The following is a 19,773-nucleotide window of genomic DNA, read 5'->3' as shown; positions in this document are numbered from 1 at the left end:
AAATCTAAAGAAAAGTCAGCTTCAACCCACAACAGCAGTAAAGTACCTGGGAGTCATCATAGACTCAAGAACAATAAAAGCAGTGTTGACTCAGGAGAGAATAGCAAAGCTAAGGCAAGAAATAAATTACTTCTTGACAAGAAGAGTAGTCCGGTCAGCAGACTGCTTAAGACTACTGGGCCTCATGTCAGCAGCGTCAGACACAATAAATTGGGCAAGGCTTCATACAAGAAGCATACAGAACTGTTTTCTGTCCCAATGGGATGGAGACAGCAAGAAAACAACACAAAGGATTCTCTTATCAAAAAGGGCCAAACAAGACCTGCTCTGGTGGGTGACAAAAGGAAGATTAGGACAAGGAAAGTCCTTCACCACAGGGGAACAGGTGCTGGTGACGACCGACGCCAGCATGTCAGGCAGTATGCCAAGGAGCAGCAGCCCAAGGAAAGTGGGCAAGACAGGAAGGAATGCTTCACTCAAATATCAGGGAGATGAACGCAGTGAAGGAAGCGTGTCTACATTTTCAATCCCGGCTGTACCAGAGAGATGTAGTAATCAGAACAGACAACCTGGTGGTGGTGGCATACCTCAACAAACAGGGAGGTACAAAAAGCAGACCAATGATGACAGCAGCGGCCCGAGTACTGAACTGGGCAGAAGTCTGGACGAAAAGTCTCTCAGCAGTGTTCATTGCGGAACAAAGGAACCAGTGCGCAGACGCCCTAAGCAGGAGGCAGATAAAGACAGGAGAGTGGGAATTATCCCAAGGAATATTCGAGGAGATAGCCCAGATGTGGGGGGCTACCCAGAAATAGACCTTATGGCAACCAGAAACAACAGGAAAGTGACAAAGTTCATTTCCAGACACTGGGAAAAGGAGTCCTGGGGGACAGACGCGCTAACAAATCAATGGGAACAAGGTCTGATGTATGCCTTTCCGCCATTCCCGGTCATTTCCAGATTATTGAACAAGATACAGAGGGAGAAGGCAATGGTGATAGTCATTGTACCCACATGGCCAAGAAGGGCTTGGTTCCAGAAACTGGTCAGGATAGCAGTAGCAGGGCCCTGGAGACTGCCAAACCGGGAAGACCTGCTGAGGCAGGGAAAATACGTGCAACAACAGCCCAGAAACTGGAACCTAGCGGCGTGGCTGCTGAAACCAGAACTCTGGTAAATAAATGTTTCTCCTCAAAAGTAGTAAGAACACTTCTAAAGGCTAGAAAGAGTTCAACCTCAGGTACATATTACAGAATCTGGAGAACATATATACAATTCTGTAAAACTAAGAAAAAGAATTATAAAGCCATACCGACAGTGCTAGACTTCTTGCAATCAGACCTAGACAAGAAGCTATCAGTTAGTACATTAAAAGTCCAGGTATCCGCACTTGGGGCTATACTAGACAGGAAAATTGCAGAGGATAAATATGTGCAAAGGTTCATACAAGCATCCAAAAGGGTAAGACCACCGTTCCGTAGCCCAACTACACCCTGGGACCTTAATCTTGTACTAAACGCCCTAACAGAAAGTCCCTTCGAGCCTCTTGAGGAGGTACCGATCAAGTGGCTAACAGCTAAGGTGGCATTCCTGGTGGCGGTAACATCTACAAGGAGAGTGTCGGAGCTACAAGCCCTGTGGGCAGAAGAACCATTTCTAAACTTTTTTGAAAACAAGGTCGTCCTAAGGACAAATCCACACTTCTTGCCCAAGGTGGTATCCTCCTTTCACATCAACCAGGAAATAGTGCTACCGTCTTTTTGCGCAAAACCAGTAAACGAGAAAGAGCAAAGGTTCCACAAACTCGATGTTAATAGAGCATTAACTATCTACCTACAAATAGTAGGGGACTGGAGGAAGACAAAAAGGCTCTTCGTGGTGACAGAAGGCAAAAACAAGGGTCTCGGAGCCTCAAAAGCAACCATCGCTAGATGGATCAAGACATGCATAGCGGAGGCATATAAGATGAGCAATAAGGAAGTACCACAAAGCTTAAAGGCTCACTCTACTAGAGCAGTAGGATCTTCCTGGGCTAGAGAAGGGGCAGCGTCCCTGGAAGAATTATGCAAAGCAGCCTGTTGGGCCTCAGCACACACCTTTTCCAGACATTATAGCTTGGATATCGAGTCCTCCAGTGATGCAAAACTGGGCAGGAAGATACTAAGCGCAGTAATCTAAGGATTACGCTAAGCTCCCCTCTTAAAGGGAAAAAGCACTAATTAAATAAAGTGGACTTACATGTAGGTGATTACAACCTGTATCCTTCTAAGAGGTATTATTCTTTCTTTCTAATTATGGTCCCACCCAAAAAAAAATTTCTTTTATACTGCTATGGTATTACCCATAGTTCAGCTGCCATGGGGAGGTAGAGGAAAGTACGGATTCTTACCGGTTAATACGCTTTCCTCTACTCCACCATGGCAGCATTATTCCCTCCCTTGGGATATATGAAGCAATATAAGTACGTTATGTTACGTTATGTTTTGTTAAAAGTGTATACTTGCTGATAATTAAGACACTGAGCCTCAGTAGGGGCGGTCCTTATATAGGGGCAGTGTTGTGTCTTTTTTTCCTTTCCAGATCTACATAATGAGGGGGAAAACCCATAGTTCAGCTGCCATGGTGGAGTAGAGGAAAGCGTATTAACCGGTAAGAATCCGTACTTTCCAGACTACCAGCTGCACATGACCAGTCCTTTCTTGCGATTCATTACAAGCACAAACTGCGATGACAGGTGTCATTCTTTCCAGTTTTGACAACAGTACCATTTGATTTATAAAGTTCTTAAAATGTCTTACTTTTCATTATAAAGGGCAATTGTGTTGTTTAAGAAAGTGCATTGTACGTCACGTAACACCTTTTGTATTTGTGTAGCCATCTAAAAGAAAAAAAAAAAAACATTTTTAAATCTTTGTATGATATCCTGTATCTCAGATAACTTTACACTGCACAATACATCCCTACATCTTACTGATCACACATTGCTTTCAAATAAAGAGGCTGATGGGTGTAAGTTACACAATGACCAACGTGCTCGCATTTCTGCATGGGCAGCAAATGCACCGGCTTTGTGGCAGGAAGACACCACACTTTGGGGGGTAATTCTGGTTGGTTTGCAAAAGCAAAGTACTTCTTTAATGGACAAAACCATGTGCACTGCAGGTGGGGCAGATGGAACCTGTGCAGAGAGAGTTACATTTGGGTGGGGTGGAAATTGCAGTGTAAGAATAAAGCAGCCAGTATTTATCCTGCACATAAACACAATAACTTTTGTTTTGTCCATTAAAGTAGAAGAACCAGAATCACCCCCTTTGGCCATACAGTTCTGGGTGTTAGCTCCCCTTGGCTGCTGTTGAACATCCTTATGTCTAATGTTCCCCAGTTTTGCTAAAAGAGAAAAAAAGACTTAACGTTGAATCCTATTCTCTAAGCAGGCTGGGGAATGCTGAACCATGGGATTGCAGTTTGGAGCGGGCATCTAAATTATAGCTTTATAAAGTAAGTTCCTCCCATCTGCGACTTCATAATGCCAATGTTACTTTAAAAGATATTTCAAGGATTAGCAATAACTTAGTGAAACTTTTAAAGCAATAAAAGAAACCAGTAGGAAAAAAAAGATCAAAAACAAAACCCGGTACTTATGTAATATCTGGGCTCCCGTTTTTCTTATGACACCACGTACCCTCGCGGGGCTCGCTGCGCTCGCCACGCTTCGGGCCATGCGTAATTGGATAGTAGGGGTATGAAAAAATGGGGTGCATTTAACATGGGAGCCCAGATAATACATAAGTACCCAAAACCCTTACACGACTGAGAGTCAGGGAGGAAATACAATTTTCCCCAGCCTGCTTCAGAGAAAAGGATTCAAACCCTCAACGTTTGGTTATACGGCAATCCCTTTTTCTACTCCACTTGCTGTATTCCAAAATTTTGAGGGTCTGTCGAATATCTAGTGATATTGAAGATCTAGAACGGTCCCTCAACACTATGATAGCCGCACGGGGTTACCCTGTTGGTGAACTAACACAGGCTTATGAATCTTAGTCATGAACAAGTTCTTTCTCTGGCTAAAACCAAGAATACAGATAACAAACTATTATGGGTTAACTCGTAGCATGATAAGAGCAACAAAGTTAATTACATTGTTAAAAGTTTTGGGCCCATATTGTCATCAGATTTGACATTACCCTCTTAGCACAATAAAGCTGTTTACACACGGGAGTGTGCACCGGCGGGTTTTTTACGACGAGCTGATTCCCTCTGTGGCTCCCCCGGCAGAGGTTCCCTTTCATCAGCGACCATCTCTGGTCGCTGATGAAAAGTAGACACTGAGCAATATATTGCTCAGCAATATATCGCCCTTGTGTGTACACAGCTTTAGTCCATCATGTGTGCATATACTAGAGGGAAAAACCTCAAGTATATGCACAAGTAAAAAAATTATATTACATATCCCCTGCCAAAATGGCCCTCATTCTTGGGTACCCCTAAAATGGGCTGCTGCTGTGGCTGCACTACGTGTAGCTACTTTATACAAGGAGATTAATCTTTTCAACCTTTCAAAGGCAGAAAATTTAAGATCAAACACCGTGTTAGTTGTTCGACCAAATTTGTTATTTATTTAATAAGTTGTCCTTGTGGTCGACGCTATGTCTGCAAGACAGACCAAGTGTTCAAGGAGCGGGCCACTGTCCACCTATCTACTATCAAAATTGCGATTGCTGCTGGCCATGGTGAACATTCTGTGGCCAGACACTTGTAGAGGCGAAGCATCCTTTAACTTCACTTAGATATACAATTATTGTCCATATCCCTCCTCTAACCAGAGGAGGTGATAGGTCCACACGTTTGCTACAAGCTGAATGTCGTTGGATCGATTGGTTGGACACATTGGCACCCCGCGGTTTGAATGAGAATCTCGATCTGTCTTGCTTTCTCTAATTATTACATAGATAGTTTATATTTTTATGTTCATTCACGTAATATTATGCACTGCAATGTTGTTATTTTAATAGGGATGCAGTTACGATCCCGGCGGTCGGGATCCCGGCGTTCAGAATCCCGACCGCCGAAATGCCGACACTTTCTCCCTCCTGGGGTGTCCACGACACCCCTGGAGGGAGAATAAATTAGTGTGCCGAGCGTAGCGAGGCACCGGGCCCGCTGCGTGGCGAGCGCAGTGAGCCCGCAAGGGGGGGGGGGGGGGCGATCCACATCCCCCCCTTGTCGGCATTTCGGCTGTCGGGATTCCGGCGTTGGGATTCTGAACGCCGGGATCCCGACCGCCGGGATTCAATACTGAATCCTTTTAATAATCAGACATTTATGTGTGTTTGTTTATAACCATCAATTAGTAACCTAAGCCTTGTATCTGATTGGTGGTTTCAAATCATATACAACCATCCCTCTCCGTGCCTCCCTTCGTCAGGCAGGTGAAGATTACATCATCCACACGCGCTTCCAAGTGTGATTGCTAACTCCACATATGTTAAGTTTGATATACCGCAAGATATAGTGTAGATACTCATAGGTGAGAGTGAAGCAATATACATCCTTAGTGGAGGGGAGCCTCTAACTAATTACATATCAGCAGGTCTTACTACTCCCGCCATTCAGCTATTCCGATACCATACTGTAATGCAAGGAATTTTTGTATCTGCGCTGTTAAAAGTAAACAAGACTGCTATGGATTAACAAGACCACACAAATCTATACAAAGGTATATAATATACATTTATCACATCAAATTTACAGTAATCATAAAAACCATGTATTTGTAATACCCTGGTACTGCAAGAGTTAATACCATTTAGTTTTATCAAGCATAGCTAGGGCTATTTCCTGTGCACTGATTGGGAGAAGTATTGAGATCAGGCAGTGATCACATGCAAGCCTCCTGCAGAGGGGGAAGACAGGAAGTGTAAGTTAGAAGGAAGCAGATTCAGCACAAGTTTGGAGTGAACAGTGAAGGGGAGAAGGTGCATGGATGGTTGCTGGGGCCATGGAATGGCTAACTGTCATTTCCATGGTCCCCAGCTTTGGAAACAGCAGTCATGAGTTGCACCGCTTCTATGGAGTGAGCAGCAGCACATGTGGGTGCTTTTCTGCAGAGTACAAGAGAAACAAAAGAGTGGGTGATTGCGCTAGAACATATAATAGTATATATTTAAATAAAATAAATATAAAATGGTCAGGTGTGAATATATAATGGAAAATACATTTATTATACCATATTGAAAAAATATAAAATTAGATAAAAATGAGATTAAAAATAGGGACAATGATACAATAGTCACCTTGAAAAAGCTGCCCCATGACAGCGAAACGCGTAGGTGCAAATCAAATGGGACTCTGATCACCAGCACCCTTCTTACACCACTTGGAGTTGGAAAATCAACAAATACATCCTTTATTTGGGACACTCGCTTTACAAAATCCAGCTGACCAGCCCACAACCACTATCCGAGGCAAGGCAACATCGTGGAGGCACGCCACCTCCTAAAAGAAGCCCGGGAACCATTCTGTGGAGTGCAAGCGGCAACGGTCCTCGAGTGTTCTCACCAATTTGGATTACAAAAATATTCATCTAGGACTACCTCATCCTGATGGGATAACTCCCTAATAAGTCCTATTCATACCTCTCCAAGGATTTGGGTGACTATTGTATCATTGTCCCTATTTTTAATCTCATTTTTATCTAATTTTATATTTTTTCAATATGGTATAATAAATGTATTTTCCATTATATATTCACACCTGACCATTTTATATTTATTTTATTTAAATATATACTATTATATGTTCTAGCGCAATCACCCACTCTTTTGTTTCTCTTGTTTACTGTATTGGAGGTGACTCCCCCAATTTTAGATTGCTGCTACAAGCCAAAGCACACTCATATTGAAGCGCCTTAAACAATTGATATAGATTTCTATATCTCCTCTTTCTTTTCTGCAGCGTAACATGAGGAGAATGCAGCCCCTCACAGCACATGTGGGGAGTGCTGCCAGTCCCAGCAAGACACCTAACAGAGAGAGAGAGAGATCGCAGTGTGAGAGTAGCAGTACACAGAGTCCAGTGAGAGGGTGATGCCCACCTGTAGAGGTGCCCTAGAAGAGTGCCAGGTGTGAGTCTCAGGAGAGGACGTATCTGGGTGAGTGGTCGAAGCCACGCGGCATGCTGAGCAGCCGCCCATTGACAAGAGTCCTTGTTATGTATGAGAGAGACAGTAACCTGTGATGTGTAGCACTACTGGTCCCAGGATGCCCTGGTATGAACTGCTGTTCTCCACTCCCCTCCTTTCAACCCCTGTCCTCATTTTACCCCACCACTGCCGCTGAAGTCCACTCTATCCTTCAATCTGCTTCTCCCTCCACCTGCCCGCTCGATCCTATCCCCTCCAATATTATCCGTCGTCTCAGTCCGTCAGTCTGCTCTCACATGGCTCACCTCTTTAATCTTTCCCTATCCTCTGGGATCTTTCCTTCCTCCTTCAAACACGCTCTTGTCTCCCCAATTCGCAAAAAAACAAATCTGGACCCCAACTCTCCATCCAACTACAGGCCCATCTCCCTCCTCCCTTTTGCCTCAAAGCTCCTAGAACGTCTGACCTATAATCGTCTCCTAAGCCACCTTACTGCTAACTCCATTCTAGACCCCCTCATCCGGGTTCCGCCCTTTACATTCCACTGAAACTGCCCTGACCAAAGTCACTAACGATCTACTATCGGCTAAATCCAAAGGCCTCTTCTCTATCCTCATCCAGCTTGATCTGTCGGCTGCCTTTGACACTGTTGACCACCCTCTCCTGCTCAACACCCTCCGCTCCTTTGGCATCACTGGCACGGTCTTCTCCTGGTTCACCTCATACCTCTCCAATCGCTCCTTCTCCGTCTCCACTCCGAGCTCCTCCTCTCCTACTACCCCGCAACCAGTCGGTGTTCCCCAAGGGTCAGTCCTTGGCCCTCTCCTCTTCTCCCTCTACACCACCTCTCTGGGCACCCTCATCAGCTCCTATGGTTTTCATTACCACCTTTATGCTGATGATACCCTAATCTATCTCTCCTCCCCCGACCTATCCCCATCACTCCTGTCCAAGGTCTCCGAATGCCTCACGGCCATCTCAGCCTGGATGACCCAACGCTTCCTGAAACTAAACAAGGCTAAAACTGAACTTCTAATCTTCCATCCCCCGAACATCGCTTCTTCTCCCACTATCTCCATCAGCATTGGTGAAACCGAGATCACCTCCACCGACCAAGCGCGCTGCCTTTGTGTCATCATTGACTCCTCCCTCTCTTTCACCCCCCACATTCGTGCTCTCTCACAGTCTTGCCGCTTTCACCTACGCAACATCTCACGCATCAGACCATTCCTCTCCACTGACGCGACCAAAATTCTCATTCACTCTCTTGTCATCTCCCGCCTTGACTACTGCAACATCCTTCTCTCTGGGCTACCTCTCACCCACCTCGCACCTCTCCAATCCATTCTTAACGCTGCTGCTAGGCTCATCTTCCTCTCCCGCCACTCTACCTCTGCCTCCCCCTCTGTCTATCTCTTCACTGGCTCCCCATTCCTTTCCGAGTTCTCTTTAAACTCCTCACCACCACCTACAAGGCTCTCTCTCCTCCTCCAATGCTCCTTACCTCTCTTCACTGATCTCTATCCACACTCCCTCCCGTCCTCTTCGCTCCATCGCTGACCGCCGACTGTCACCTAATCACCTCCTCCACTCCCGTGTCCAAGACTTATCTCGCGCTGCAACCCTGCACTGGAACAACCTCCCGCCACCCATCAGGCTTTCGGATTCCCTTACCTCCTTCAAGCGCTCCCTCAAAACCCACTTTTTCAGACTAGCCTATCCCTCCTCCTAACCTCTTTTGTTCCTCCTACCCTGCCTTCGTTCCCTTCCGTTCCTACTTATCCTATTGTTTTTCGTTCGTCCACCCACCTATTTTTAGAATGTTAACTCTTATGAGTAGGGTCCTCCTTCCTCATGTACTCACCCTACCTTTTTACCTCACCTGTGCTCCTGTCCTGTTCTTCCCTTCCTCTACTTCATCTTCAGTCTCCTCGACAATTTTTACACCTACTTCTGAACTGATGCTGATTTTAGTTCTACCAGCTATACCCCTATTTATACTGTATTTTTCAACACACCCTGTACGTTACCTTGTAATTTGTTTTTTGTTTGCTATGTACGGCGCTGCGGACACTTTGTGGCGCCTTATAAATAAACGTACTACTACTGTTCGTCATATTTATGCCGCTGCAATTAAGTGATGTGCTGGAGGAGGTGCCTTGATGTAACTGAAATGATTAATGTGCTGGAGGAGATGGAATGATAAGTGACCTGATGTAACCATTATGCTTTGTGCTGGAGGAGAGTGTTCAGAAGTTTTCCCTGCTTCATCCCTGCTATATGTTAAATAAACTGTTTATTGCTGTTTTATGGGATGGCCTGGCGCCCAATTCTTTCTGCGCTGCACTGACACCTGTAGTCCACTTCCAAAAATGCAACCGTAATTAAACTCCTGATTATTCAGAGGACCCCCTGGTACCTGTGCCTTACCCACGACCAGCCGGAGGAAAGTAAGTGTGATGCAGGTATGCCATAGCTAGTGCCAGTGGGGTTTTACATATTAATAGGAATATAGCACAGATTTTTTTAAACATAGCAATACACATAAAAAAGAGGTAGATCCTTCAACTGTCAAATCTTCACATAGGACTGGTAGCTAAAAACTGTAGGAAGCTTCCAATTTACAATTTACTCTATAATAGTGTCCCATACTTACAGTATATCATATATCTCAGTGTGTAAGAGTGAATAAAGTCCCAGGTGAGTATGCCTTAATGCAAGTATTTTTGGTATGAAAGACATCTAGATATGCTATCACATAGATATCATTGTCCATGCGACAAGGATTTTTATAGTACGTGGCATTTCCAATTATACTTATTACACCCTACAGTATAAGTGCATGAAATATATTGTGGTGTATAGGATATCGTAATGCTTTTTACTACACATCAATGGAGATTCAATGTTGTGTTTTTTTTATACCATAAAGGAAAGATGGACAAAAATTCATAAGCCTGCAAAATGGCTGCCTCCACTATGCGTAATGGCCAAGAACCTTATATATGTCGATATACTTACTCTTTTGTTAGTATTTTCAATGCTGTCTTTGTAAGCTGGCTCTAATATATGTTTTTGAACACTGTTCTTGAAGAGTTCTTTCACAGATTTCATTAAAGTGTCCTCGTTGAAGGATGATCTAGTTTTCCCCATATACCTATAGTATGTGAAACAAAACAACCATTACATTAAACAGCATTAGAACCCAGTGGTATATAAGAAATCACTAAAGATCTATTTATATGATCAATTCCATGGGCAAAATGTAATACGGTGCGATTTTCTCACTTTTGCAAATTTTGGTGAAAAACCGGCTGAATGCGCACGTTTCAAAAACAACTCGCAAATGTAATGGTGCAAATTACAATTTCATTTGCACATTTAGAGGTAAAAATCACATGTTTTGATATGTGCAAAAAAATTGCACGGATGTTTTCCCATTATAAAGCATACAATTTGCAAATGTAATAGGGTGAGATTTTTGGTAAACATTAGCAAAAATCGGGAAACAAATACACCAGGTTCAGTAAGATCTGTGCATGGTTCAAGCCCCCCAAAAATGTGTTAAAGTGAAAAACAACAAAAAAAAATGGCGTGGGGTCCCCCCTCCTGAGCAAAACCAGCCCCAGACTCATTGAGCCGGTGTTGGGTCCCCCGTGTTTTAGAACCAGCACCAGGCTCCAACAGCCAGCGGTGTCATGCCACAGCCAGAGGATAATTTTTATACAAGGTCCCAATAATAATGTCCAGGGCTGAAGTCCGTGACTGTCCCCTGCTTCCTTGGATGCTGGGCTGATGTGTGTAAAAAAATAGATAAAAACACATTGCTTTAATACAGTAGAACTACAAGACCCAATATGGGGGGGGGTGGACATTAATGTGCTGCTGGGTCTCGTAGTTTACCTGTATAAAAATAAAAATGTGTTATAACGACTCACATCCAGAAATGTATAACGTTATTAAACACCCGTTTAACACTGTACACACTCTCACAAGCCGAAGGTTTTTAACAGGATGTGATGGAGATCAAAAACAAGAGAGATTGGTGCAATACTTTCTAAGAATATGACAAGTATTTATTATTAAAATGCACTCACAAACGGAGACTTTATATAAAAGCAGAAAACATATTCCACCAGGCAAATACTGCTAGGCCAGTCCATCCCTATTGATGGATATTGGATCCTTGAGTCGGCGCTTGGATTCCATCTGCCTCCCCTGGTACCATCGTGGGTGAGAGATCCTTCATTGGACTGGCCTAGAAGTATTTTCCTGGTGGAATATGTTTTCTGCTTTTATATAAAGTCTCCGTTTGTGAGTGCATTTTAATAATAAATACTTGTCATATTCTTAGAAAGTATTGCACCAATCTCTCGGCTTTGGATGTCGTGGAGATAGTTATAATTACAGAGACATCAAAATTGGATGGAAAGGTTGCATCTTGTGAAACAGCCCAGCAACAACCCCTTATATGCTATGACATACCGCATGTTTGTGAGTGCATATCACTAAATAAAAATTTCTTCCATTTATTTTAAACATACTGCACCAATTGTTGTTGTTGTTGTTTTTATCTCCATAAATAACCCCAATTGTGGGGGTTTTGGAGATTATCTCTTTCAGAGTTAAGAAAAAGACTATTTGCTATTGGGACACAAGAAGGGGCAATCAGTACTGCTAAAGTTATGTATTGCATTCCATTCTATATATATGGTTTCACCTTAATTTGGAAGTAGCGCTTAATGGTGTTGACAATATTCTTCTGCACATTCGTTTGTATTGTTGGTGATTGACAAACACTGATTTTGTAAACACCTGAGCTGCACAACTTCCTCTGTGCTTTAATTGGGGAATAACTTCTTTAAGTAATGATAATGCAGTATGACACACAAGTAATACAATTGTTACATCTATGTTCCCTGATTCCGAGACAGACGCACGTGAAAATGTGAATGGAACTTGCAGGATTTTTGCACCAAAGTAAGACATTTTCGGCTGCGATAGATCACACATGCCCACACTGAGATTGCTAGGGTGTACGGATTGATCCATCCATCAGCAGATCACACTTAAGATGAAATGGTATTTCCAGGTGGTAACTGCCTTCTGTTATGGCAGTGTTCTGGGCATGTATGCCAGCGTCATTATTCCACTGTAGGTCATGCACAGAAACTGTATGCCTATTTCAGATAGATTTTATGCCATAGCCAGATTAGGGGGGAACCTAGGGTATGCTATCCCCCAGTGCCCTCCTTAGTCAAGGGTTCCACGACCTAAGCACAGTGACATCACTGATTCTTGTCCTAATGTGTAAGTAGGGTTACTGTATAAATGGTAGACAATGTCTAGGTGGACAGTCAATAGGCCGACCACAATGGTTGACAGTGACAAATGTCGATACAAAAGGTCGACACACGATTATGGTCGACATGAATAGGTGCAACATGAGTTTTCCTGCTTTTTTAGGTCTATGTTGACATGGGCACTGTATAAGTGTACCGCGTCCCTTCGCCTGACTTCCAGAACACTATTATGTCCACTTGGATAGTAAAGTATGAAAAACCACCTTTAAAAAAAAAAAAAACATTAGTGGTTGACCGAGTGACTGTTGACCCAGACATTGTCCACCCAGTGAGCGCAAACCGTAAGTAGCACAGAGGCTGCTGCTATTCATGCATGAGACAAGATAGAAAAATAAAATCTACTTTATAATCTATGTGTATAAGTTGTCTATACAACAAGAAAACTTTACAAAAAAAAAGGGTCTTTCAATTAGGTACCAGTACCCAGGCATTATTACACTATTAGTTTAAATCTAATATACATAATCCATGCCTCCCAAAATGACCTGTTCCAGGAGTGACATATTCTTCTCTACCTGGACTTCCCTCTTACTTTATGATTGCAATCTCGTGTTGGAATTCCTTTATTACAAATTACATAGTTCAACACAGATGATGGCAATCATAAAGTAAGAGGGCTGTCCAGGTAGAGAGCATTTTGTTCCTCATGTAATGGGTCATGTGCAGGGCCGCCATCAAGGGGGTGCTGTGGGCACAACGGTCTTGAGTCCAGCCACTCTGACAGAGAAGAATGGGCCTGGGCCACTCATTCCACCCACCCTGCCCCCCAACTGTCTCCGCTGAGCTGCCCCCCGCTGAAGTCCACTGCTCCCAGAGCGCAGGTTTCTCTGGATGCTGGTGGCTATTTAAAATGTGGCACCGTCTGGTGAGTGAGCCGATCAGAGTTTGCATACCGGCTCTGATTGGCTGCCAGGCCGTGATTCCCGATTGGCTTACAAGCTGGCGATATGTTTTAAATAGCCGATAGCATCCAGAGGTGGAGAAGCCTGCGCACCGGGAGCAGTGGGATTCAGCTGGGACAGCAGAGCAGAAGGGGAGGTGGGGGGCCCTGCTCTGCACCCCCCAAGTGACCAGCAGAGTTGGGTGGTAAGTGAGGGGGAGGGGGGGGGGAACGACGACTAGAAATCAGCCCCTGGTGTGTATACGTGTGTGATAGTATGTATGTGTAAAGTGTGATTTTATGTATATGTGGCTTTATGTATATTTATGACTCAACTGCACCCATGTCACACAGTTGGTCTACTAGGTCCACAGAATTGCCTGTTAAGCACTGTGTGGCATAATGTGAACTGGGATCACTGTGTGTTGTGTGTACTGGCAGCAGTACAATGTAGCATATTGTTACCTTTTATACAGCGCTTCATAGAACATTTTGTACCAGTTTTCATACATGAAACTAGGATTTACATCACCCGGAACAAGGCTGTAATTTGGTTCTGCTCCATTTTCCCCCTCCCTGTATGCATGTATGGGTATCACAATCAGCACCCAGGGCATTCCCCCGTCCCTTAGTTGTGGCCCTGACTATATAAACCAACATGTGGTCATGCACGTAGCTATAATGTGGTGAATGCAAGATGCTGGTGTAACAGAACGCTGGAGTCTATCGGTCATCACCACTAATTAAATTGTCCCCAAAATGTGTTTCTTCGTTTAAGCATAGTCTATCTGTGTAGCTTACCAGAGCAAAGCACATTCCAGAGATTTTCCAACTGTCACTTGCTTTTTCTTCTGGACTGGCAACTCTGATTCAAATAATTGGGCTACCTTTTCCTGCATATGAAAATTATACATTTAAAAAGACAAAATAATATCTTTTAAAAAATTCTACCTTCTACAATACTACAAGCTCTTTTGTATTATTATACATTAACATTTCTAAAGTTACATCCTAAATGCTTTGGTAAATGCAGGATTGGCAGGCAGTCTAACATGAGACCAGAGCACACACAGGTCCAATCTGAGTACTGAAGGAGAAATTTATGCTGGACCAGTATTTACATGAAAATTAATTGGAGTATTTGGAATTGTTTGGAACCCATCATTAAAAAAAACACACCCCTGAGGAAGTCAGTTGAGATGAAATGCATTGGAGGGATATTGCTAATGTGATTTGGAGTGGTTTAAGACTTGGGTGTCCAGGAGCTCAAACCCCTGAGAGTTTGCATGCTGCTGATCTGTGTGTACAGGGATGGGCCAAGCATGAGGGGCAACCTTGCCCGATGCTGGATGCCCCCTGCATGCTACCATCGGCAGTTTTAGTTTTATGAACCTCTATACATTACCACGTCAGTTCTCAGATGATCTTTTGCACCAAAGTTTGTGTGTGCACTGTTATTTATTATGATATGAAACTAAAGGCATGGCGTATCCGGACAACGGATCTATGATGTCTAGATTAACCACGTTATGCTCGACAACGCTTAGTCGAACCCGTCTAGTTAGATGCCTAAATATAGTCGACCGCATCTATTTCGGCAATAATGGAAATAAGATGCAAGTGTTCGATCAATGGGAGTGTGGTCACATGGTTGACATGAGTTTTTTCACGTTTTTTGGTTCCAAATGTCAGAGGTCAACTTTGTTCATACTTTAATATCAAAGTGTGCATAAAGTTAGATTATAATAGTGTGCCGAGCCCGAAGCATGGCGAGCATAGCGAGCCATGCAAGTGGACATTGTGCACATATACAGTGTCCACGGGGACCCAAGGGACATTCAGCAAAAAAAAAAAAAAACGCAAATAAAGTCATGTCGGCCATGTGACTGTCGACCAGGCTCCCATCAATCTTACACTTGTGTCTAACTTCCGTTACTGTCAATCTAGACACAGTCAACTATCTTTTAGGCATCTAACTAGACGGGTTAGACTAAGGTTGGTTGACCATAACATGGTTGATCTAGACAGCATCGATCCGTCATGGATGGGGGAACCGCAGGAAATCAGTTTGCATACATTTTGGGTATGTTCTTTTTAAAAATTAAAAACACACCCAGAAAAGTGCATACAACATATATAATAGAAAAAAAGCCAGTACAAACAAATCACAAATACAGAAAATGTAAAAAAAAGGACATAATGTGTGTCCAATGCAATAAAATGTATCTTTGTACCTTGTAGCCTTCAAGAGCCTGTTGCAGATCAGATAGAAGTTCTTGGAAAATGGGGGATATAGCTTCATCTATATCGCCAAATATGTTGGTCATATTGATCTAGAGAAAAAAAAATGTATTGCAATTATTTTAAAACATTTTTCTATTTGATTTAATAAAATATAGTTCTTGGGAAACCTATTAGGCCCCTTTCACACTGCACCTTGGATCCGGGATATTGCTCTGTTGCCGACGTAACGATCGGAGTTGAGATGCAGTAGGAAAGCACCAAACTTTAGAACCCCGGTTCGAGCAACCCGACATTCGACCAGGGTTATGAGCTTTTGAAATATCTAGCAGGACATTATATATTTCTTACTGCCAAGTATTCAAATCTTTATTATTTCTCACAGTTTTTTTACATTTAAATATTTATTTTTATTAATTCAGAATTTCAAAGAATAACACTATGACACTATGTCCAATTTTTGGACTCAATGGAAGTCACTAAGAGGTAAATTTACTAAAGCTTCTAAAAATGAAAAAAGGTGATGTTGCCCATAGCAACCAATCAGATCATTTCTCTATTGCATAGCCTAGAAAATGATAGACAGAATCTGGTAGGTTGCTATGGGTAACATCACCTCTTTTCATTTTTACAAGCAAACCAACCTGAATCACCCCCATAATATTCCCAGGTGTGGTTGGCCATTTTTTTTATACAGAAATTTACTACAGAACAAACTTGGTAGTGTTTGTTCAAATAGAAGCACAAAACACAAGTGGACAGGGATATACGATCAGAAACACCCTTGGCCAAACTCCAAAGTAATTTCCATACAGAACATTGAAACAGGGAAATTTACCTAGATTAGTTTTTGCACACACATCCATGAATTGTGCAAACTCAGATCAAAATGCACTTTTTTCCTTCAGCCTATGGTGGACCACTGGTACCATGGGATATTGTAGGTCCTCCAGACCAGGCACCAAGGAGTTAAACTTCTGAGAGTGAAGCTGGGATGGACTCCTTAATACCCTGCCCTGTCCCAGGCTAATCAGTTTTTTTTCTTGGTGCCTCAGGAACAGGCACATTTGTAGGAGCAGGTTTTGTTCTTCAGCCCTGGTTTAAAACTTCAGTTTTTTTCTTTTTAGATATGTCAGACGATACGGACTCTAAGGGTTCCTTATACCCAGGGCAGAAGAAATCCTCTGAGGAGGAAGTGGAGGAAAATGAGGAGGTCACGGAGCAGGCCAAACCTCATGAGGAGCATATGACGCTTACTAGGGTGGAAGATTTGGTGAGGGCCATTAGAAAGGTACTGCAGATAGCAGACTCCGATCCCACTCCCCCTTCAGGAATGCCGGTATTTAAACGCAAGAAGAAGGAGGTTACAGTCTTCCCTTCATCTCCTCAATTAAAGGGACTGTTTAAAGAGGCGTGGAAACACCCTAATAAAAAGTTCCTTCTTTCCAGGAGGTTTACTAAGTTCTATCCCATGGTTGAGGGGGATTTGAAGTTATTGGAAAATCCGCCACCTGTGGACGCGCATATCGCGCGTCTAGTCCGTTCTTCCACTCTCCCTATTCCTGAAGTGACTTCCCTTAAGGAGCCTACGGACAGGAAGATTGAACAATTCCTAAAAGGAATCTACTCTAATGCAGGGGCGGCCATTCGTCCTGCTACGGCAGGGGCTTGGGTATCCTTAGCTATCGATAAATGGCTGGATGCACTGGCGGAAGGTCTCAGGGAAGGTTCCCGAGAATCAGACCTGATGGAGTTGGTAGATAACATTCGGGAAGCAAATGCTTATCTGAGTGAGGCTACGTTAGACTCGTGTACCTTCGTGTCTAGGATCTCGGCGGCCTCTGTTGTGGCCAGGCAGGCTTTATGGATCCGCACTTGGTGTGTGGATAGTGAGTCCAAGAGGGCGTTGGAGGCCCTCCCATTCTCTGGGGGAGTTTTGTTTGGTACCGAACTAGACAACATTGAAGCGACCATTGCTGCTTCAAAGACGGCTTTTCCGCCCTCCGCAGCACCGAAACCGAGAGTTCCGGGGTTAAGTTTCTTTCGTCCCCAGGGGAAGGCAAGGGGCCAGTCCTCCTCACGCTTCGCCAGGCCCCCAAACAGCCTGAGAAGCCTACAGCCTGGCGGTGCCCGCTGCCAGGACATCAGTTCTGTGGTGGGAGGGTGTCTGCTGTTTTTTGCAGACATTTGGGGGGAAACCACTTCCGACAAGTGGATTCGGGAGATTATTTCAAGGGGGTACGCCCTGTCTTTCAAAAGGGGTTTCCCCACTCGTTTTTTTTCAACAGGGCATCCTGCAGATGCTGACAAGGCTTTGGCCCTTCGCAAGGCGGTTCACTCATTCCTTACTGCAGGAGTCATAGAACCGGTCCCACCTCTACAGAGAGGAGGGGGATTTTATTCAAACCTACAGTATTCCTTGTTTCCAAGCCGGATGGTTCCTTCTGTCCCATCCTGAATCAGCAGACCCTGAATCAATTTATCCGGGTCCCCGGATTCAGAACGGAATCCCTACGGTCCATTCTTCAAGCTCTCCGGAGGAACGACTTCCTTGCATCGCTGGATGTGCAGGATGCATACCTGCACATTCAGATTCGGGAGAACCATCAGCGGTTTCTCAGATTCGCGATTCAACAGGAACATTATCAATTCCGGGCATTGCCATTTGGCTTGTCGACCGCTCCACGTGTTTTCACAAAGGTGATGGCGGCAGGGCTGCCAAGAGAAATCCTGGGCCCCGGTTCAACAGCGTCACGGGGCCCCCCTGGAGTGGCGAGCAACAGAAAAGAGGTGTGGCCATTAAAGGATATAGGGGTGTGTACCACACCATATACCCTTTATGCAACACAATAGTAGACCCCTTATACTTGCCCCTTACACATTATGCTACACAAAATTCAAATCGATTACTTGCCGCCCCGTTCGTATGCAGCAGTGTGGACAGAAGCGTGGGGTGGTGGATATGGGTTGCGCCCATGGGAGTAAGGGGTCGTGGCCATGGATGGGCAGATAGCGGCAGGGTCACTGCGGAGGATGGGAACTAGGTAATAGCTCCCATCCTCCGCAAGGATCCCACTGCTGGCTCCTCTCTCCAAGATCTGTGGCTGGCACGATCATCCCCATTTGAAGCGCCGCCTCTGGAGTATAAGGATCCCAAGCTCACACATGCAGCAGGGAAAGCGGCAACAGTTTTTTCAACCTGCTGGCAAGAAGCAGCAGATGCCACTACTTGCAGTATCGCCGGGCTGAGCTGCCGGGATCTGCTGTGTCCCCCAAAGCTACAGATCCGGCGCCAAGAGCAGCTGCATTGTGATGGCCAGCGGTATGTGCACCTGGAGGGAGAGGGGGGATTGTGTCCATTAAACCTCTTTAATCTCATGAGATCCTGGGCAGTATGGTCCCACCCAGATCGCATTCCATATATGATCCGTCATAAATGGGCCCCATGTAGCCTGTTCCCTTCACACACATTGGAGGTCATTCTGATTGGTCATCTAAATACCTCAGATTTCACGCATGCGAACGGATGTTTTACATAATCATCGATTTGCAGCTTGTGTGCAGGGCAGTGCGGTCGCCGACCATCAAATGATTTCTCAAGCGCTCGCAGATCTAAGTCAGTCTCTGCTGTGTTAGATCTGTGGCGCTCCTGTATGAGAAGAGGGTGGGCAGCTGACATCCGGTGACATCAGCTGCCCTCCCCGGCACCCACGTCATGGGAGTTCCCATCGGCGCAACCCATATCCACCACCCCACGCTTCTGTCCACACTGCTGCATGCGATAGGGACGGCAAATAATCGGTTTCCCGCGCCCGCTCACACAAAGTGGCTGCACATGCACAACATCGCTCCCCTGTGTGAACGTGCGGGGGAGCGAACCAACCTGAATGAGGGCCATAGCCTGTTACACACACACATAGCCTGTTCCTTCACACATACAGTACATAGCCTGACACACACACACACACACACACATATATACACACATAGCCTGTTACACACACACACAGGGCAGCCGAGAGGAATGCCGGGCCCCGGTAAAATTTTGGGGGTGTGGCCAAAGTGTGGGAGTGTGGCACCTCCCACACTTAGGCCACACCCCCAAAATGTTTAGAGGAGGGTGAAAGAAAGCTCTCTAAAAACTG

At 44.5% G+C, this 19,773-nt stretch overlaps 1 protein-coding gene across 1 annotated transcript in view; it reads right to left on the bottom strand.

Annotated features, from left to right (window-relative positions):
* LOC146041984 (uncharacterized) overlaps nucleotides 1-19,773 on the bottom strand; it is a 179,940-nt gene that overhangs the window by 7,518 nt on the left and 152,649 nt on the right. Inside the window, exons 19-22 of the mRNA XM_083161909.1 lie at nucleotides 15,622-15,720; nucleotides 14,189-14,280; nucleotides 10,166-10,301; nucleotides 2,799-2,878 (exon numbers count right to left, since the gene is read on the bottom strand). Coding sequence (XP_083018035.1) covers nucleotides 2,799-2,878; nucleotides 10,166-10,301; nucleotides 14,189-14,280; nucleotides 15,622-15,720 — 407 coding nt within the window. The remainder of the gene's footprint in view (nucleotides 1-2,798; nucleotides 2,879-10,165; nucleotides 10,302-14,188; nucleotides 14,281-15,621; nucleotides 15,721-19,773) is intronic.

This window comes from Crinia signifera, chromosome 1 (genome assembly GCF_055691185.1).
Source record: "Crinia signifera chromosome 1, ASM5569118v1, whole genome shotgun sequence".
NCBI classification, from domain to species: domain Eukaryota; kingdom Metazoa; phylum Chordata; class Amphibia; order Anura; family Myobatrachidae; genus Crinia; species Crinia signifera.
The sequence above is the reverse complement of the archived record's forward strand: the minus strand, read 5'-3'. Positions and strand labels throughout refer to the sequence as shown.